The 22,444-nt window shown below is 34.4% G+C and overlaps 1 protein-coding gene across 2 annotated transcripts in view; it reads right to left on the reverse strand.

Annotated features, from left to right (window-relative positions):
• Positions 1–5,316: 5,316 nt before the first annotated feature.
• SEC61A2 (SEC61 translocon subunit alpha 2) overlaps positions 5,317–22,444 on the reverse strand; it is a 35,449-nt gene continuing 18,321 nt past the window's right edge. For both annotated transcript variants that reach the window (XM_074268642.1, XM_074268643.1), the window contains 6 exons: positions 12,565–12,718; positions 11,390–11,550; positions 10,414–10,611; positions 7,829–8,024; positions 7,624–7,696; positions 5,317–6,476 (listed from right to left, as the gene is read on the reverse strand). In XM_074268642.1, the coding sequence (XP_074124743.1) occupies positions 6,290–6,476; positions 7,624–7,696; positions 7,829–8,024; positions 10,414–10,611; positions 11,390–11,550; positions 12,565–12,718 (969 nt within the window). In that variant the 3' untranslated portion in view covers positions 5,317–6,289. The remainder of the gene's footprint in view (positions 6,477–7,623; positions 7,697–7,828; positions 8,025–10,413; positions 10,612–11,389; positions 11,551–12,564; positions 12,719–22,444) is intronic.

Genomic DNA, 22,444 nt, shown 5'->3' on the forward strand with positions numbered 1-22,444 from the left:
ATTACAAAACTTAAGTGAATATTTGTTGTTTTTTCTCCTTTGTTCTCAAAAAGGACCAATGACATCAAGAAGGTGATGTTGTGACTTGCCAGTGAATTGTATTTGAAACTTAATATTACTCTTTATCAGCAGCAAAGTCCCTAGCCTCCCTTCCTCCTTCAGAGTCATCTAGATTGAATGGCAAGATACATATCAGGACAACTAGAAATGATCCTAGATGCAGTGGGAGACCTTATCCTTTTTAAACTAAAGCCTTTCCCAGAGATAAAAAATATAAAGTAGCCAAACTGACACAATAGGAAATTGAGTATTCAACTAGAACAATTTCATAGGAAGAAATTAGATATGTTCTTAATGAACCACTTAGTTCAGTTTCATGAGTGTTTTTTTAAAGATCTTTAAAGATAAAAATAATCTTCATATTATACAAATTAATCATAAATGTAGAGAAAGGTAGAAGATTTTCTAGTTGTTATGAGACAAATATTACAGTACTGCAGTGGCTCTGTGGTATCGTTGATATAAATTACCGCCCCCCTCCTCCCCAGTGGCAGGGAGCTAGGTAGGCAGGTGGCACAGTAGAACACTATTATCTAGCAAGGAAGACACTGGATATGTCTTTTAATCTGTTTGCCTGCTTCCTTCTCTCTAAAAAGAAGGTAATAGCAGCATTTATCTCAAGGCTATTTTAAGAATTAAATAAGATAACAAAGTGCCTAGCACATAGTACATATGTATGTACCACTTAGTGGTACAAATTGCAATCTACTCATCCCTTCTGATATCACATAGCTCTTGTCCATGTCCTTCCACTTGTCCCATAGAGCTCCCACCCAATGTCCTTTCTGTAGATTTCATTATTTTGCATGGCTTCCAAGAATGTAAACTATCTAATTGCCCCTCTCCATAATTCTTTAAGACATCCTATAACTTCAGTTTTTCAGAGATTATTATGTTCCATAACAAGCAAATAGTATCATGGAAATAATGATGTGGGGGTGGAGAGAAGAGGACCTTTGTTTTAGAGAAAAGTTAGGGTGTCATTACATTTATATGCATTAAATACATTTAAATGAACTTAAATGCATTGAATTAATCTAGCACACATTTCAATAACTTACCTGCATGCTGACGATAAATCTAAGTTTGGAGAGAAGAATTTGGAGATGTTACAACCTTATAAAGTTGTAACAATAGTTATTAGGTGGTACTGACCAGCTTTACTAGGGTGAGGCCATAATAGTCAAGATGAAGTGGTTTGCTGGTAGATATTTGCTGATAGATCCCTGGGGGAAATACACATACAGCAAACTTTTCTTTTTCTTTTCCTTTTTTCCTTCCTCTCTTCCTCCTTTTTTATTTTTTTTAGGCAATCAGTGTCAAATGACTTATCCAGCATCATGTAGCTAGTAAATGTCTGAAGATGGATTTGAATTCAGATCCTCCTGCTTCTAGGGCCAGTGTTCTATCCACTTGCTGTCTAGCTTCCCTACATAACATACTTTAGTTTAATCTGTATTACTAATATTTTCTTTTGCTGATTTCTGAAATGTAAATACTCATGCTGCAAATTTAGCAAATGCCTTTTATGAGCTGGTATGGGCTGACAGGAACTGATTCCAGCACACCTTGAGTAGGTAGATGAGACACTGACAGAGGTAGAAGAGACCCCTTTCAGAGGCTGGAAGAGACTCCTCAGAAGATTGTAGCAAGATAAATTGCTTCAGCTAGATGAATTATTGATGAGTGCTCCAATGTGAGAGATATGTGGGTAATGTCATAACTGACTCCAAGGTTTTGAATACAGTTGAATTTGCTGAATGGGGACCAGTGAAAGAAATATGTTTTTGTTCCTACTTTGCCCTTGGGCTACAAGGCAGAATCCAAAGCATCTTGGTGAGAGAATGTTGAATGACTCATGGCGTCGTAGACCCACATAGCCCTTTATTATTTGTGAGATCTCAGCCAAGAGTCACTTAAGAGGCATGCAGTTTAATGACTAAGAGTTGATCAATTAGAAGGTACTTTGTAATCCTAGGTCAAATGGGGTTGCATAGAATAAGGACTCAAAAATATTTTTTGGTTGAAGGAAAGAGATGAGAAGCCACCCAATCAAGCTGCTTTCCTTGATGTCCTTAAAAAACAACCTATTTCTGCCTTTTTGTTTTTCTTCCTTTTATTTTCATCTGGAACAGCCTCCCCTCCCAGTTTCTTCCTCTTCTTTTAAAGCTCAGCACATCTTATTTATCATGATTCTTTCCCCAATGATACTCCAGATTTCTAAACTCCTATAGAGTTTGCATTTTGTATTTGTAGTGATGCTAGACTTCTCCTCCAGAGAAGTGTGACTAAATTGCCCTGTTAGGATCCTATAGGTAATCTGATGAGATATTTCTTTAATGTTATCAGCTCAAGCCCTGATTCTGGCATGCCCTCCCCAATGTTAGCACCCATGCTAACCAATTATCATCAATAAGCTTTAACAAAGGCATACTTAGAATAGAAGTACAAGCAATTCGCTTAACAGCTGGTGGCACACCCTCCCATTTGCCACTACACTCCAAGTGAAGAGTGGTTTGAACTTTTGACATGGATCCTAGCATGGATCCCAGTAAATTCACTTCTACATGCAAGCACAGCTACTAGATGAGTCTGCAATCATGTTTGTACATAACTGTTTGCATGCTTTCCCTCTCATTAAATTTTGAGTTCCTTGAGAGCTAGAACTGGTTTGGGGTTTTTTTTGTTTTGTTTGTTTTTTTTTTTTTGTCCTTTACTTTGTATCCTCAGCACTTAGCACACTGCCTGGCACAGAATAGCAGCTTAGTAAATGCTTATTGATGACACTGGGTTGAGCCAGGCAAGTCACTCAGCACTTCACTCTTCCTAAGCTTACTTTCAGCAAATCTGAGCATGGATTCCAACTCCCAGATTTCTGCTGGCTTACTCTCCTGAACTTGTGAAGATCACAAGGTGGTAACATCCATCTTCAGTCTCCTTCACCTAACAATAGGAAAAAACAGACACAAGAGACCCAAGCAACAGCAGGGCCATATAATCTCAGGCCACATTCCAGGAGCTCCTATGGAGGAGTTCCTTGGGTTTCTTTCCCCATTAAGGGTTCAGCAGTTCTTGCCTCTAAATCGAAACACATCCAGACATAAATGAAGATCAAGAATCTTTCTAGCTGGACTGACAAATTAGTATATTCCTGCTATTAAACTGTTTCTAACTTTCTTTTCATGGGGCTTTTAATGACTTCTACCATGTGTCTCTTCTTAGACTGATAGATTTTCACACAGGTAAATACCTTTCTTGTGTGCAGTAACTTAAATAGTATCTTCACATACAATAATACTATAGAATATACATACACCTCCACCCTTCCACTCTCAAACAATTGCCCTCTTCCTAATAAGGCATATCCTACTTTTTCCGTGACACTCATGAAATCCTGTTTGTCTTCGCAATTAAGATGGTTTTAACTGTGTTGAGTTCATTTATTATCCGTACTATATATAGGAGTATTTTTAAAAATCAACAAACATTTATTAACTATATGTGCCAGACATTGGGGAATAAGACAATGCCAAAAATGAAACAATCCCTGCCCTTGAAGAGCTTACATTCTGCTGGGGGAACAACTCATACACATATAAAGTAAGCATATAATATATACAAAATAAATAAAAATATGGAGGAAGAATATGAAGGGGAGGAGAGTGATGATCAAGAAAGGTGCTTAAGCCTAGAAAAAGTATAGGAGGGGCAAGTAGGTGGGCACATCAGATAGAGCACAAGTTCTGGAGTCAGGAAGACCAGAGTTCAAATCCATCCTCAGACACTTGACATTAGCTGCATGACCCTAGACAAGTCACTTAATCCAATTGCTTCACTTGAAAGAAGCTGGGGAATTAAGAGTAGAGGGTGAGGAGGGAGTAATTAAAGGAACAGTCTATGCAAAGGCACAAAGACAGGAGAGAGATTATCATATAAAAGAACAGCAAGTAGGTCAGTTTGACTGAATTGTAGATATAGGGAAATGTCTAGTAACTCTGGATAATGCGGGCTGGAAACAGATTTGAAGTTTTATATATGGTCCAAACAAAGGAAATTGTATTTGATCTTAGTGGCATTAGAGATACTGGGTCTTCTTAAGCAGAGGATTCATTACTGCCTTCTTCCATACTGTCCCTGGGGTAACACTGAGGGCCTCCCATACTACACCCTTGGCCTATGGGGGTTTTGACAGAGAGACAGAGAAGTTGAGTGCTGAATATGTATTAGTTGTTTGAGATCAACCAGTTTCTAGGCTTTCAACACAACCTATATCTCTGATGAAGATCACTGTATTTTATGCTGTGGTCCAAAAAGCTTTTGTCAGCAGAATCTTCTTAGGCAAACATTTAGTTTCCATTTCGTACTTTTTTTTTCCTAAGAAAATCATAATTTCAGTTGCTGAAAATGATTAAAATAGCACTTATGCCCCAAAGTCAATCATTTTCCTGCCTAGGGATAACCAGCAGAAATTCTTTCCAATTTCTTCTGACAATGGCATATACAAATTTGTTCCACAAATCACCAATAGTAGTAGTCCTCAGGTATTACTGGTCAAATTGGTTTTTTGTTCTTAAATAAAACAGTACCTTTACTATATATGACACAAATGGGGTTAAGTGACTTGCCCAGGGTCACATAGCTAGGAAGTGTTCAAGTATCTGAACTCAAATTTGAACTCAGGTCTTCCTGACTTCAGGACTGGTGCTCTATCCACTGAGCCACCTAGCTGCCCTCAGTACCTTTATTATATTTAAAAAAAAAAAAAAAAAAAGATTGTTATTGCTGACTAAATACAAAAACTATTATAAATAGTAAAATATTTTCTATCCTTCATACTTTGTAAAGGTGAAGCAAAATGGGGCTCTGGAAAAAAAAAACTTCAAAATGATTTTGAAAAAAATTTAGTTTACCCTTAAATCTTAGAACTCTTTCAACTCAAGATCAATAAATATTTATAAAGTCCTTACTGTGGGCATGATACTGATAATTAATCAAAAATGGAAACTACTATTCTTGTGACACAGTTTTCCTTCACCTTTTATTTTCATCACGTAAACTTGAACTTCCTTTAAATTTAATCATCTTCCTTTTCAATGTTTCAAAATTAAAATTCTAAGCATAATAACTTGGGTTTTTTTACTTACTGAAATAATGCCTTTCAGCATAAATTCATAAGCATTCGATCCTACATGTTATTTCAAAAAACTTATCACAAGAGTACTTTGTTTTCTTTTTAAAAAAAAAAAATGAGTCAGATTTATTAAATAAAAGTTTATTGTCTAATGTTTACATGCTGCTGCTATAAAGTGCAACAACATACATAAATTCTTAGCATGAATTACTCATTTTCCACCTCTTCCCTCCCTCCTCCCCCTGAACTTCAAACAATGTTAACTTTCCTTTGGGAATTAAAACAAACAAGAAAAATTAGGGCACAGCATCTTGAAAGTTTTCTCAAGTGACTTAATGAAATAAGATATGGCCAACACAGTAAGACAGGACAGGCTGTCACAGAAAAGAGGAGAAAGAATCAGAAACTGGAAAGGATTATACAAAGGGGAAACACTTGGCTCAGTAGCTTAAAATGACAGAATTATGTTTTGGTTTATATATTTTTCCATTTTCAGAGCTGAGAAGTGGTTATCTTGACAGAAACCAAAAAACAAAATCCAATAAAACCATGCCAATTAAAAGGGGGTACATGTGGATGGGGAAGAAGATAAGGAGAGGGAAAGTGAGGTGGATACTGTGAGTTTAAAAAGTACAAAAAGTAATTCATCTAAATATATAGATTAGATATAAATGTATTCAGGAACTCATTAAATAAGCTCAAAAGTACTGGAAAGTGGCAATTTGAACTGCATTTATTTGAAAACACAAGTTGGGGAAATATTTACTATTCTTGAGTGTTGTATGCAAAAGTGTCTACCAATATCAAACTGATACATTTCATCATAATGATTCAAAACAAGGTAGATACACTAGTTTCCAGCATTATAGGGAACACTAGATAGAGAAGATTGGTATATTTTGAACAAATAATGTAAACTTTAGTTTTAAGGCAGCTGGTACTAATGCTGCTCACAGGCATAGCTCATCACCCATTAAACAAATGGGGCAGTTAGCACTTTAAAACAAGAAGGGGGAAGGAGAAACCACAGCATTATCTGACCACAATGATGTGTCAAAATATTTTCCTTTTCACATGAATAATGAAATATTTGAGCATTTAGAAAAACAAAGCACCAACTCCTCCAACTTCAGCCTGCTCCTTAACAAATATTTCAAAATATTGGTAAATAATTGTGACTGCGAGCAGAATTCCAGTGCCTGAACCAATAGCCCCCAAGAAGTCAGCTAACACTGAGAGGGCACCAATGCACAAACCACCGAAGGCAGCTGCTGTGGGGATATACCTGGGGGAAAAAAAGCCCTTTGTCAACCAGTGAAGAAGAAAATGGAAAGCTGCATTAGCTATAATTTCTTATGTGTTGTAGCTTTACCAACATAAGACTATCATGAAAGAAACATAAATACAAAGAAACTTCTCACAAAAAAAAAACAGCAAATCTTTCAGGTAGTAATCGAATATATTTCTGAGACTATTAGAATTTTCTTAAAAGCAAAACCATTGACCTCAAAATGTTAAGAAGCTTAGGTGGGTCAAGGAGAGAAAGAAGGTGGCTATTATGATAAATTAGCAACCAACATTTGTATAGTGTAGTGGAAACAAGGTATTTAGTTTCTATCTAGTTACATTAGCTAAATCTTGTGGTTGTTAAGGGAATTTTCAAAATGTTTCATTAATTTCTTAAACTCACATATTACTATTAATTCTATCAGATTATAGTCACATAATGCTTTATGCTAGATTACAAAGTCTTTTATGTGCATTATACTCATTTTTTCCCCCCTGAGGCTGGGGTTAAGTGACTTGCCCAGGGTCACACAGCTAAATGTTAGGTGTCTGAGACCAGATTTGAACTTGGGTCCTCCTGAATTCAGGGCTGGTGCTTTAGCCACTGCACCACCTTGCTGCCCCCATTATACTCATTTTTAGTGCACGAATTGTCATCTTCATATCTTACATAAGAAAACTGGATCAAATAAAATTTCAGGGCTTTACAAATCTCTGGTTAAATTTTTTGTCTAGATTAAGAAACTGAATTCTAGGTTAAGTAATTTGCCCAAGGTAACAAAGCTAGTTAGTGGCAAAATTAACACCAAAACTAAGGATTTTTGATTCATCAATTAATACTCTGACATACAATATTTAAATTAATTTATCAAATATTTGTTGAGCACCTGCTACGTGCATAGTACTATGAGAAGAACAGGCAGAATACATCTGCAAATGAGAGAAATCATCTAAGATGTTTGTGATCTCCAGCTATTTGCATTTTTGTTCCTTTTCAGTTGTTTTTTAGGAAATAAAGGAAAAAGACAGTGTAAATACTTAAAACATGACTGTGAACAGAGAGAGAATAGAACACAGAAATTTCTGTCCAAGTGAAATAATCCAAAAATAATCTTGAATGGTTAAGTGTCTTTAACTGGCTTTACCTGTTAAGTTCATGAACCATAGAAGTGTCTCGGTGACCTCTCATCACCATTTGCTGTTCTTTAAGCTGCTTAGCTACCTGCCAACATATAAAATATAATTTAATCAGATACCTATAGGATATAAGAAAGATTCGTTTAAAGCAAATGTCAGAGCCTGGCAGACATTTTAGAAACTTCAAAAAGTTTTAAAGAATCATCCAAATACCTACATCTTTGGCTGAGGAGCCAGACACCTCTATCCATGTTTTAGAGAAAAATGCACAAGATCCCAGCATAAAGATGATGTAAACAACCACATGGACAGGGTCTTCAAATATGGCACCCATAGACTCTGGAGGAGAAAGATAATAACAAAGGCCTCCAACTGGGTAGGAGCGTGCAGGACCTCCTCCACTGACATCCTAGAGAAAATGAGTAAAAGCAAGTAAATGGTGAAATTGAAACTCTCTTAAGATTTCTTCAATTTTCTAAAGACGTTTGCCAACTCTTCAAAGGATTTTTATTTAATAATGCTACAAAGGCTAAAAAAAAAATCTGTTTTCATGAAAACCTGGAAAAGCTTGTATGTACTAATAAAGTGTAATAAGCAGAAACAGGAGAACAATTTACACAGTAACAACAATACTGTCAAACCAATCGACTGTTAAAGACTTGGGAACTCTAGTCAACACAACGATCAATCACAATTACCAAGGACTCATGATGAAACATGCAATCTGCCTCCCAGATAGGAGAGACTGATGCAGACTGAAGTATGTTTTCTTTCCCTCTTTCTTTTATTTCTGGATATAGTTAATGTGAGAATTTGTTATTTATAATTAAGCATAGTTTTAAAATAAGCTTTGTTTTTCTTGTGTTTTTAATAGATGGGGGAGGAAAGAGCAGGAGAGAATTTGGAACTGAAAATATATAAAATAAGCTTCTAAAAATCTATTTTCATATGCAATCCATATGATATATTCATTTAAAAAGGGTTATGAAAATCACTGTGTACACTATTCCAGTTTCTCATCTAAGAATCTCAAGTTTCTCTTTGAAGAACATGTTCCCATCTTCATTTACTGGGTGAACTATTATAAATTAGATACAGCGATATATAACTGAAACATTCAGATGCAAACTATAGCTCAATAGTTGAAAGTACCTAACTATGGAAAAATAATCACTGTAATAATACATGCCCTATGTGGTTTAAGATGACAGAAAATTTAGAATTTTCCTGCAATGACTTCCAAAAAAATTAAATCTTATTTTTAATAAGCACATATAAAAGGTAAAAAGATTGAAATGATGATGAAACCAATGGGAAATATAAAAGACCAACTGAAGCTCAAAGTTTGTTAGTAAATACCAATACTTTATGTGGCAGGACAATTTATTACAGTGTATGACTAAATTTCTGCATACAGTGATTAATCTACCTGATTCTACAATTCTTTGCTCTTCCCTAATACCATTAAATATATCCATCCAGAAGAGACATTCCTCCTCTTGTGATATAGTATTATGTCATACAACAAGAATTAGCAAATCCAGAGGATTTTGAAAACAAACCTTTTACTTTCCTTTTACTAACACTAGAAAAAAAGTGTAGTCAAGTATCTATACAAGAACAATCCATGAGGTAACTTGGAAATATATTAGCTCACAATAATATAATCAATAAAAGGAACTGAATTCTCTGTGTTGAAAGAACTAATCTGTTCTCCTCAATTGAGCTATCTTATTTAAGATCCATTAATACATTCATTCTTACCAATATACATACATTTACAAGAGGCTACATTTTGCTTTAAATACTAAATGTCACAGATTTTAGTTAAAGAAATAATCATCAGTAAAACAAAACAAAACTAAACAAAAAAAAAAAAAAAAAAAACCACATACAGGAATGAATTACTGGAGTTAATACTAAGGAAATTACATACAATAAAAAAAAAAAAGCAATGGAATTTTACCACATATCAAAGATCATAGTTATAATAAGACTCATATTACTTGGTAATTGGAGAAATGCTGGAATTTCATATTCTGCTACAACATTTGGGACAGTTAATGTTTTACTGTTATAGATATATTGCCTCATCACTACCACCCCCCCTGCACACAAAGGAATTTAAACCTTTCAGTGTGTAAGTTTAAGATAAATACCCCAAACAAAACAGAAACAAAAAGGACAAGTCTTTAGATTTCTAATCTGCAAAAACACATGAATCCTTCAATGCTTTAATAAATGCAGTGACATGGAGGCTTCTCAGCTTATTAATAAAGGACCCAATATATTAAAATTACTGGATTCTATTTCTAGAAAAATGTCTTTACTATTGTCTGCAAGCCTCAAAAGTAAGGTACCCTAATTAATCATACTTTCTTTTGAAGGCATTAGAATTACATCCTACCTCACTGCTATTCTGGCAGCAATACTTAAATGAAACTATAAAAAATGAACCATAATCATTTCAAACCATTGCCAATACTTCTGCACAAGTAATTTTTCATGAGATCCTTGTTATAAAAGGTGAGATTTTGAAGTAAGATTACAAAACAGGTATTCATTTTTGCTTGCTTATTTCATTAGCTCAAACATACTAAACAGTTCTTTCTGTTAAGGACAAAAATAAAATCTGCATTAAAAGTAACATATAACAGGTTTTTTGAAGTAAAAAACTCTGACAGGGGTTGGTGAATTTGACATTTATAGTAACATCTATTCTTTCAAGAACTCACTCCAAAAGATTAAAGTCAATGATTAAACTTTAAAGTACTTAACATAAATAAGAGAATACTTACAGCCCACTGTCCTAATAAATTAACTAAAAAGTTGCCACTAAATCGAACAGATAGCATCTGGGATATAACATATAAGTTAGAAACCAAGGCAGACTGAAGAATGATGGGAATGTTGGAGGTATAGAAGAGCTTGATGGGATAGCTACTGTATTGTCCACGATATCGAGCAGACTTGATGGGCAAGTCAACACGAAATCCCTAAAATGAAATTAAAAATTGAGGTAAAAGTTAAATTAAAAATCAGTTATCAAGGAAAAAATTCACAAAACTACACAACTTTAAGAAGTCACAGGTCATCAATCATTGAAAGTGCAATGCTGTTATGAACATTTCAAGTCTTCCCCAAACAATTTAAGCTTTATGTTTTTTTAATCCACCTTGTCACAAATGTTTTAAGATTCAAAATTATAAGCTAGAAAAGGGAGAATGATTTCTATAACATCAGATTTGGGAACAGTAAAAAAGATTTTGGACATTTTTCTAAGTAAAATTTAGAATTTTATTTTATTTTATTTTTCTTTTTCAGAGGCTGGGGTTAAGTGACTTGCCCAGGGTCACACAGCTAGGAAGTGTTAAGTGTCTGAGACCAGATTTGAACTCAGGTCCTCCTGACTTCAAGGCTGGTGCTCTATCTACTGCGCCACCTAGCTGCCCCTAAATTTAGAATTTTATAATCTAAGATAAACTTTATAGACTAAGAACTGACTCTTTCCACTTTTGGGACCTGATCTCTAATGTCATTGGTATAGGGAAGTTCTTGATGAAGAAATTCCTTTTATTAATGGCATCTTCTCTCTACTGGAGAATTATGAAAGTTCCCAGGACCACTGAGATGTTAAATGTTTTCCAGGGTCACATAATCACTCTATGACAGGTCTTCCTGTCCTCAAGTCTGGCTCTTTATTCACTATGCCACACTGACTCTCCTTATTCAAAGAAAATATGCAATATCCCACTTAGAGAAATATATACTTACCTGAAAATATATGACAACAGCAAACACAAAAACTGTAGCGATGAGGTTCATGAGATTGGGCAAATTCTGACGATAGAAAGCCTCCCTTAAAGCACGGACTTTGTCTGTTCTGGTAGCCAATAAGTGAAACAGAGCTATGACAGCACCTTCAAATTCAGTACCTAGGTGAAGCAAAATGAAAATTAACCATAGACTCATCATCCAATGTTACCTTAAAAGGTCAAAACAAGTAAGTTTCAATTTCCAATTTTTTATATAAAATATGACACAAATTTCTCAATGTTTTTCTTGTAAAACAGCCAGTTCTTCAAGGAAACATTTAAATAAAAGTGGCAAATTTAACTGTTTGAGTATAAAATCTGAAATTTTACTAAAGGTATTTTTGAGGCTAACTCAAAAATAGAATAAAACAAAATGATTCCTTAATTACTAAATGTTTGCTGAGAGAAGGGAAGGGATAATGTGTCTTAGAAAGAAGGAAGCAGCAAAGCAAAATAAATAAAAATATACATTAATATATTAAATTATCACCTCACTTCTCCAATATTCCCCCAAAACAACAAAAAACCCAGCATTTCTATTTGCTTAAGATTAGGGTCAGAATTCAAGTACTGAACTAGTAAGGACTTGGACTGGCATTTGAAGGGGGTTGAGGAGAAATGGAGGGGGGAGGGGAAGACAGAAAGAAATATTTGAAATTTCAGCTGCTATTCATAGCCAGTTAGAAGTACAGCAAAAGTATTAGTGCTCCTTGATTACATAATGAACACAATAGTCATTATTTCAAAATATTCAATCCATCACATTTTTATGTCCCTGAGAATTCTGAAATTAGCCAACTTCTTAATATATAAAAGATTCTAGCCCAGAAATCCAGATTCCTATAGTAAGGGTTTAAGAAAGATTACAAAACAAATGCCAAAATAAAACAAAAAAATCTGCTTGCAACCACTGAATTTTCAAGTGATCAGAGGATAAAATTTTCATCTAATTTTTCTTGATTTAATATTTTACATTCCAGAAGTATCTGCTTCTTGATTTTTTGGATAGTCAAGCATCTTTTTTAATCAGGACATCAAACCAATACGTCCATAGGCATGTACTGCTATACTCTGTTATAATTTACAGCACACATCCAGCAAAACTCGTGCAGTTGCAGTCCCTGAGCAATGTACCTCTGCCAGTGTTAATGGTAGTGGGGCTAAAGGCCTTCCAGACAATGGTTTCACAGATGTTGGTGGCAATAAAGAGGGAAATACCAGACCCCAAGCCGTAACCCTTCTGTAGCAGCTCATCTAACAGCAGCACAATCAAACCAGCAACAAACAACTGTGGGGAAAGAAATGCAAGTAAGCTGAAGCAAGAATAAAATCAAGAAAGTCAAGAAAAGGGAAGAAAAGATGAATACTATTGACTATTTTCAAAGTACAGGCATGATTAATATTAAAACCTAATTGTTGAAATATTAATAGGCCCATGTTCAGCTTTAGAATTAGGTTTTGACTCATCAGAGACTAACTCCCCAGTTGATTTTTCTGAACATTAGAGTATCTGGAACATCCAAAAAACTCTAATAATATCAAATAGGAATTTTTAAATTTACACATTTTGTTGCACTGTATCTTTGATAATATTGAACCCATTTTCTCTCCACATTTACTAATTTCAGTTATGAGACATTAAAAATGCTTAGGATTTTTTTTGAAAGACACTTCTTTAAAAATATGCATAAATTTTAAAGCAATTTACTCTTTAAAATTAATCTCACATGTCCCAAATGACAAAGCCTTTGTAATAGAACTTATCAGTTCTTCTCCAACACTGGTTACCCATTTAAGAGTTGGGAATAATGTCTGCTTATCTTAGGTATCTTTAAACCTGAATTAAAATCTTTTTCAGTAGGCAGTCAAATGCAATTTTCTTTGCTCCATGCTCTCAAGTCTTCTACTCACTCTCTATTATCCAGCTTCTTGCAGGGTACAGGAGGGGACTACAAAGCCATTTAAAGACAGTTACCTTAAATGCTGTCTTTCTCTCTCTCAACAAGCCATTTCAATGATCAAAAATGACTTAATGTTCAAAATTTTAAAAGACCAAAAACAAAGGATGTAAACAGGGAAAGACCTATGGGAATTTATATGAGTCTCTTTTCTAGTTTAAAAAAACAACAAAATAAAACAATTTTGGCACTAAATGAGCAACAGAAATCTTTAATAATTTTATTGAGATTTTATTTGCTAAAATATTTACATCAACCAAATTTACATAAACGCCATCACCTATTCTTTATATCTCCTTCAGCATACATCATGGTACACTCTGTATATATCCAATGGTATTGAATGTTTGTTGACATGAGTAAATATAACAAGCTATCTGAACCAGGATTACTATTTGTTCCTAACTTATCATAAGAGACAATCTGGTGTAGCAGATTTAAAGGTAAGTATAGAATTAGAAAGACCTAGTTCAAATCTCTAACCATTAATAGCAATGTGGTTCTAGCAAAGACACTCAACTTCTCATCATCCCAGGCACTTCTACAGACAAGGCATCATCAACAAGTAACAAATCTCTATCAGAAATTTCCTCATCAAAGTTAAATACAGCAATGAAATTATAGGCCTCTGACCACCTCTCAAATATTTAACATCAAAGAATGTTTACTAAGTACCTACTATTATTAGTACTGTGCTATATATATTTTTTAGAGTTGTGGAGAAAATGGGAAGATACAGGAAAAAGATAAGTTGTTATTTTTCCTCTTAGGAATTTAAATCATCTATTTTACATGCATCCTTTTCTCAAATTCAGTTTATTTATAATAACAAATAACATAAGATAACTTCAGATTTAAAACTTAAGACTTCCAAATTTTCAAAAGCCCTGTAAAGATAAGGTTGAAATAAGACAGGTATTTTCCCATTTTGCAAATGAGGAAAAATAATAAAATCACAAGAGTACTAACCTCTAAACTAATTCTAAACTAAGGAATCTCTGAAAATTAAGCTTCTGCATTTCAAGTGGGGGGGAAATTTAAATAATCCAGACAAAGAATGCAAAGAGAGCCTGATGGCTGTTCCTGGTGCTTTTTCTGTATTCATAAAACCAAAGAATCTAGGATTTGGAAGGGATATGGAAGATAATCTTGAACGTTTCATCCAATATAGGAATTTCCTTCTAGAAAGTATCCAACTTCAGCTTAAACATTCTCCATTATGAAAATTTTACTTTTTCTATAAGACATCCTATTAAAATGCTTCCTTATACAGAGCTGCATCTATTTCACTGTAATTTCTATTCATTTGCCATCTAGTTTTGTGTCATAGAAACCTTTGGCACTGTGGTGAAGGTTAGAAGTGACCACCTTTTCTCAGAATAATGATTTTTAAGTGAATAAAATAAAATACTTAAGATTACAAAGGAAACCGATTATATTGAAATACAGCTATCAAAAATGTTTTTTAAAAAATCAAGTTCACAATCTTCAGGTTGAGAAACCTTGTTCTGGTTTCATTGACACTACGAAGAACAAATTAGTTCCTTTCCATATAATAACTTGTCTAATACTTGAATATAGCTATCATCTTATATCTTCCTCCATATGCAGGTCTTCTCTTTTCCAGCTTAAATATTCCCATTTCTTTCAACTATCCCATATGTGTTGTTTAAAACTCAAACAAATTTATCACCTCTTTTAAAAAAAAATTCCAATTTCTTTTAAGTCTCTAGAAATGCACATAGTGAGATTATTACCTCCCTTATTCTAAATACTGTACAGTATGCTAACTTGTAACCACATTACACTTAAGTCATACAGAGTAATCTTTGACCTTTTTTGCCCCGCATGAATTGCTATTAAAGCCAGTTTCCCTCATCCTGTTTTTATACACCTAAATCCAGGACTTTAAAATGGGTCCCCTTTATTTCATCTTATTAATCATTCCACCTTAGCTTCCTAAATTTTAGGATTTTATATAATTTTGATCAACTTTTCTGTTTTCTAAAAACATGATAAATATATCTTCTAAGTCTTTGCCTAAATCATAAAAAACAAAACAACACAAAAAACCTAAGGAGACAAGAGTCAAAAAATAAGAATCCCAGGACCATGCAATTAACATTCTTTGGAGTCAACATTAATTTTCATCAAAACTCTTTAGGCATAAGCATGCCGTTATCATACAAACTACAAATATATCATGGGAGACTATTCTAAATGCTAAAGCCCCATAAACTCTAATAGCATTCTTGTGTTCAATCAGGTAATCTACGTAAAGCACTTAAAATGTTATGTAAATGATATTCTATGATCCACTAGTCTCTACCTTTGAGAAAGATTTTTTTTTAAATCTGGCAAGTTTGGTATGATAGTTTTTCAGTGAATTCATACTGATTTTCATATAAGATTATTAGGTAGCACAATAGATAGATTGCTGGAGTTGAGGGTTAGGGAAGAAGTTCAAATCCAGTTTTAGATACTTAGATGGATAACTCAACAAAAAACAAAAAACCTTTCTCAGTCTTAGTTTACTCATAATAATAATAATAATGAAGATGATAGTAACATATATCACACAGGGATGTTGTAAGAATCAACTAAGATGACAAGGTAAAGCTTTTTTCAAACCTTAAAATGCTACATACATTCCAGCTATTACTACCACTATTACTATTACATACTGATCACTATTAATTTTTTCATGTTAAAAAAAACTACAAGTTAATTCTCAATTTCAAACTTTGTTGGAAACCAAAAAGTCAATTTCACTAATCTACTGGTTCTAGAATGTACAAATATTTTTCCTCCTTTATAAAATTACAACATATGCTTTGTTCAAATCTTTGGCACAATTTCTCCTTCTGGAGTCTGAATATTCAAAGATTAGCTACAGGATTTGCATAATCATAACTAAAAGTTCTGGAGTATGATTTATCTGGATCTAGAAAATTTTCTTTTAAAGACACTATTGTTAACCTTATCCTCATTTATCTGGGGCTTCAATTCAGACTTTGCCACATTTGTTGTGTCTTTTCCAGAGCTAAGCTCCATCTCTGAAGACAAAATAGAAACAAAATAAGGAATGATATTATTCTACTTCCTATCACTTATTGTTGCAGTTTTAAGTCTCTTCTAATGTTAATATTACCATCATATGCCCTAAGCAATAATGCTATCCTCTCTTGCTATAAACCAAGCTTTTAAAAAAGTCTTATTTATAGCTTTTAGACTTTTTTTTCCCCACAAACTAAGTTATTTAGCTTGTTCCATTTTCCTAACACTATCTTTATAGTTCCAAGCCGCTCTTTTTTTTATAGCTAACCTTAGGAATGTGCCCATCTTTTTTTATCTTCTGTACATCTTTTTTAATGAGGTCAGTTTCCTAGGCAGTCATATCAGTCTTTTTGTATGTCTCCCCTTTTCTTTTTTTTTTCTTTACTATTATTATATGAAATTACATTGTACAAATTATGCTAATTACATGCTTATATTTAGCCATCCTTCCCCCTTTTAGAGTCACTGATCTTAGCATTTTTATACAAACATTTCCCAATATACTTTCCTAAAGCCTAAATTCTAAAATCCTTCCTGAGAAATCCTTCTTTGATAATTACAAATTCTAAGTAGACATTATTACTTTCTTACAAGGTTTCCATTACTTTCACTTCACCAGGCAGTTTTTATTTCATGAATTCAATTCCATTCAACATACACTTGTTAATCTCTTTCTATTAACTATACAGTACACATCATCGGGCTGTCCCTATGGATATAAAGACAAAAGAAATAGACTCTATCCTCAATAAAATGAGCTCATATTCTATTGGAGCACAAGCTCTATTGGAGCACTGAATTCAGTGGACATTTACTTAGTATCCTAGACAAAAAGAAAATGGCCTTTCCCTCAAGGAAGTTAAACTAAACTTAGGGTTGGGGAGGGGAAAGGGGAATGAGCACAGCATACATACAAAGTCCTACAAAGTTATTTCAAGGGTGAAGAAGCACTAACAATTGGGAAAGAGGAGTCAAGACAAGGCTCCCTTCTCATTGGAACTAGCTAGGAATTTTTTTTTTTTTTTTTTTTTTGGCTGAGGCAAATGGGATTAAGTGACTTGCCTAGGGTCACATATCTAGGAAGTGTTAAGTATCTAAGGCCACATTTGAATATAGATCCTCCTGACTTAATACTAGGAATTCTAAGAGTTGGAAGTGAAGAGGAAGTACTCAGCAGAGCTGGGAGGATAGCTGATTGCAGAGATGGAACTGAGCATGAGGAATAGCAAGTAGGCCAATTGAACTAGAACATGTGAAAGAAAATAAGAGAAATGAGCTGAAAAGGTACAGTAAAAATGTGGAGTGACTTCCATGCCAAGTTGAGAAGCTTATATCATATGCTAGAGGCAGTTGGGGGCTACTAAAGATTTCTGAGAAGATGAATAAAAACATGAAATTGGACAGAAATCAGTAGTTGACAGGACATTGTTCTTGATATTGTTCAAGAGTATTTGGGATCTAATTCCAGCTCAGAAAGTTGTGTGATATTAGGCAAATCACTTAACTTCTCTGTGTCTCAGTTTTATTATCTCTAAAGTAGGAGACTTGAATTCAATGGCCTTTTAAATGTCCCTTCTAGCTCTAAAACTATAGTCTCTGACCTGTGATTTCATAGATATAGGAAACTCTTGGATGAGAAACCTCTCTAGCAATCTATGTTGGCCCTAGTCTAGGGTTCTTGCTTAAAGCTGCAGCGCCAATATTTGGATCTGAGCCTAGATACTTCTGGTCTTGAGACTATCTATGAACTTGGAAGGGGAAAAAAAATTACTTCTTCATTTTTACTAATCTCGAACTGAAATTTAACATTTGTATCAATAGTCTAAAAATATGATTCTGAGAAGGGATCCATAGCTTTCACTAGACTACAAAAAGGAGTTCATATACAAAATAAATTAAGAAATCCTAATCAATGGCAACCTAAGTAAAGGAATGATGTTATCAAATCTACCTTTTAGGAATAGCATCATGGTAACAGTGTGGAAAACAGATTTAAAAAGCAAATTCCAAGTAGAGATATCTAGTGGGCAACAAGAACAAAAGAACAGAAAAGAGATTAGAGATAGTGCAAATTTAGGAGTCATTTGCTTAAAGAGAAATGAACTAGGAAAAGCTAATGAGATCACCAAGGTAGAAAGTATAATTTGGGATAGGACTATGTGTTACCAACAAAATGAAGATCGAATAAAGAAAACTGAGATAAGAATGGCCAGATACATTGAATCAAAAGAGAGCCATGTTACAAAAAGTAATGGAGAATAAAATTTAAGGAAATAGATGTTGGTCACCAATATTAAAAGCTACATTGTTCACACTGATTAAGGACTGAGAAAAGTTCATTAGATTTATCAACTAAGATCACTAAAAAATTTGGAAAGAGAAATTTCTTTTCTTTTTCTTTTTAAAGATTTTTTTTGGATGGAAGGTTAACTGACTTGTCTAAGGTTACACAGTTGGCAATTGTCAAGTGTTTGAGGTTAGATTTGAACTCAGGAGCTCCTAACTCTAGGGCCAGTGCTCTATGAACTACACCACCTAGATGTTCCAAAAGAAAAATTTCAAGTGATAGGAAGGGCCAAGAAGATCACTTGGGGTTAAGAGTGTTAAGGTAAGGAAATGAAAGTAAAGAGTATACATGATCTGTGACTTTGTGAAAGGGTGAAGAAATGACAAAGTCATAAATTTTTAACTAAACGGGACCGTTAAAGGTTATCTCATCTAATCCCCCTTTGGCAGATGAGAAAACGGAAGATGAGAGAAGCCAAATGACTTGCCACAGTCACACAAAGAGTGACAAAAGCAGGATCTGAAGCCAGGTCCTCTGATTCCTGAAGCCACATCTTCCCACAGTATCATGTTTTCAAGTGAAGAATTATAAGGATCTAGTGGTGCAGAGTGGGGAAAAAACAAACAAAAAGAACAATGTAATTCACTGTTTGCAACTACATAGAAGAAGAAAATATTAAGTAGCAAGAAGATTGCTAGAAAACTAAAGGAAAGAACTTTAAATAATATTTTTGCAACCAAATTGACAATCATGAGTACTGTAATGAAATCACTGTTGGGGAATTTTTGATATGGAAACTTCTGTAAATAACAAAATGTAAGACTACATAAGACTGCACACACAACCATTTATGTCTTCTTCCTCCACTACATTCCACTTGTTTATGAGTTTTGGATTTGTTGATTTTGTCTTGCTTATTTTAGGATGGGGGGGAGCAGGGTGAGGGGAAGAAGGAAGATGAATTCAAACAATTTCTTGGGCATTGTCAGAAGCAAATATCAGGGAGTGAGTGTTGGAAAACTGACTAAAAAGGATTGAGAAATGGAGGGAGCAAAGCTATGAATATAGATTCAGGAGATTGGATGTGAAAGGAAAAAGAGATATCAGTGAGTAGCTAAAAATGATGGCAGAGTAAAGGTAAAATTGTTTGTGATTTGTTTGTTTGTTTGTTTTTTAAATAGTGGTACTGATGTCTACTATTTTTCTGACTATATATTTTCTCCCTACCTAGTTAAGTTTTCTCTTGTAACAAAGGTTAATGAAAATAGAAAAAAAAAAATTCATAAAACCCAGTGTCCCCCCAAATTTGTGCAAAAAATCAACCAATTCTTCAAAGCCCATGTGACATGTGATATTGCATACCCCCCTATTCCCAGATCTCCCTAGTAAGATGTATTTTCTCATCTCTTCCTTACGGCCAATCTTGATTATAACTACACAATTTTTAATGTATTTTTCTCCTAAGTTTCCACTTAAGTAGTCTATATGTTGTTTTCCTTACATATCAATTCACATGGGGTCTTGGTCCAATAACATAAATGTTTACTTACTAAATGTTTACTGACTGTCTCATCAATGTTTCTCTGAAATCTTTATATGTTGTTCACATTCTGTTAAGCCATGAACTATGATTTGATTAATTATTTTGCAAATGATAGAGATTCTCTCCAAATAAACAAATAGATGTCACCCAATCAGGATTCTACTAGTTTTATCTGTTGATCTCTGTGGCTCTCCCTCACTCATTGAATTCAGAACCTAGTTTATATTTTCTCTCTTCCCTAATTCCTGCTCTTTTACTAGAAGACTTAAAAAATCCATACAAATACTTCTCCAAACAACCTCACTTCCAAGTCCTTTGATTCATTCATTTCTCCTGATCTTGTTTTCTGCCCCATTTCAGCTACACAGAAATGGCCATGCCACCTTCCACAAGTATTCAATTTTCATGTTCATAAACTCTGAAATTTCTTTTTTTAATATAATCTGTTGTCATTCCATTTCTCTTTCTTCCACCTTGCAACAATCCTTACAACAGCTAAGCTATGACCTCCAATTTTTCCATCTAAGCAAGGTGGCCAAAGTACTGGGCCTGGAACCAAGAAGATCTGAATTCCAACCCAATCTAAGACATTACCAGCTGTATGACCCTGAACAAGTCAATCAGCCTATTTGCCTCGGTTTCCTCAACTATAAAATGGGAATAATAGAATCTTCCTCCCAGGGATTTTGTGAGAATCAAATGAGATACTTGTAAAGTGCCTGGGAAATAGTAGGTGCTTTGCAAATACCTTCTTTCTTTCCTTCCTTCCTTTTCTTTCTCCTTCCTTCCTTCCCCGGATTATCATTCCTTCAATGACTACACTGTCTTTCTCAAATGAGTGAAATGCTTAGACAGTGTCTGACACATTGTAGATGTGTCAGCTTTTTCTTCTCCTTTTTCTTCTCCTTCTCTATTTTGATCCTCTGCATCTTGACTCTTTGATGAATCACCTCAACTCTACATAGTCCTCTTCTTTTGACCAATATGAAGGTTATTCAAATAGTCTAAAAGTGAGATAAGAGGCTGCAAGAAGGAAGAAGAAAAAAGGAAGGAAGAAAGAATGGAAAGAAGGAAGGAAGGAAGGAAGGAAAGAAGGAAGGAAGGAAGGAAGGAAGGAAGGAAGGAAGGAAGGAAGGAAGGAAGGAAGGAAGGAAGGAAGGAAGGAAGGAAGGAAGGAAGGAAGGAAGGAAGGAAGGAAGGAAGGAAGGAAGGAAGGAAGGAAGGAAGGAAGGAAGGGAAGGAAGGAAGGAAGGAAGGGAAGGAAGGGAAGGAAGGGAAGGCAGAAAGGAAGAAGGAAGGAAGGAAGGAAGGAAGGAAGGAAGGAAGGAAGGAAGGAAGGAAGGAAGGAAGGAAGGAAGGAAGGAAGAAGAAAGAAAGAAAGAAAGAAAGAAAGAAAGAAAGAAAGAAAGAAAGAAAGAAAGAAAGAAAGAAAGAAAGAAAGAAAGAAAGAAAGAAAGAAAGAAAGAAAGAAAGAAAGAAAGAAAGAAAGAAAAAGAGAAAGGAAGGAAGAAAGAAAGAGAGAAAGAAAGAGAGAAAGGAAGGAAGAAAGAAAGAGAGAAAGAAAGAGAGAAAGAAAGAGAGAAGGAAAAAGAAGGAAAAAAGAAGCAGGAGGAAGGAGAAAGAAGGAAGAATGAAAAAGGAGGAGGGAGGAGGGAAGTGAAAGGGGAAAGGGGAAAGACTAGAAAAGGAGAGAGGAAAGGGAGAAGAGAGGAAAAAAGAGGAGGGGGGAGGAAAGAAAAAATGGGGAGAAGGGAAGAGAGAAGGGAGGAGGAGAGAAGAGGAGGAGAAGGAGGAAGATGAGGAGGAGGAAGAGGAAGATGAGGCAGAGGTGGAGGAGGAAAAGTTTTAAGAATGACACAAAGAAAGTCATCATTAGCCACGAGATTCTGCTACTATGGTAATTGCCTAACCCTAACATAGCCATTATGGCCAACAAAAGCACATACTTTTCAAAAGTTACATTTGCTTTATGTGTAAAAATACCCTGATCCAATTTTGTGTCTATTATAATCCAGATTTTTAACTATGTCACAACTGTAACCCCAAGCCATCCAAATATTTACTTATTTTTTTCTCTACTATCAATGAGAAAAAAAATTAATACAAATGCAATATCAACAATATTTTAAATAAATAAATATAACATTTGTAAACTTCTCTATTTTCTCT

This window comes from Sminthopsis crassicaudata, chromosome 5 (assembly GCF_048593235.1).
Source record: "Sminthopsis crassicaudata isolate SCR6 chromosome 5, ASM4859323v1, whole genome shotgun sequence".
NCBI classification, from domain to species: domain Eukaryota; kingdom Metazoa; phylum Chordata; class Mammalia; order Dasyuromorphia; family Dasyuridae; genus Sminthopsis; species Sminthopsis crassicaudata.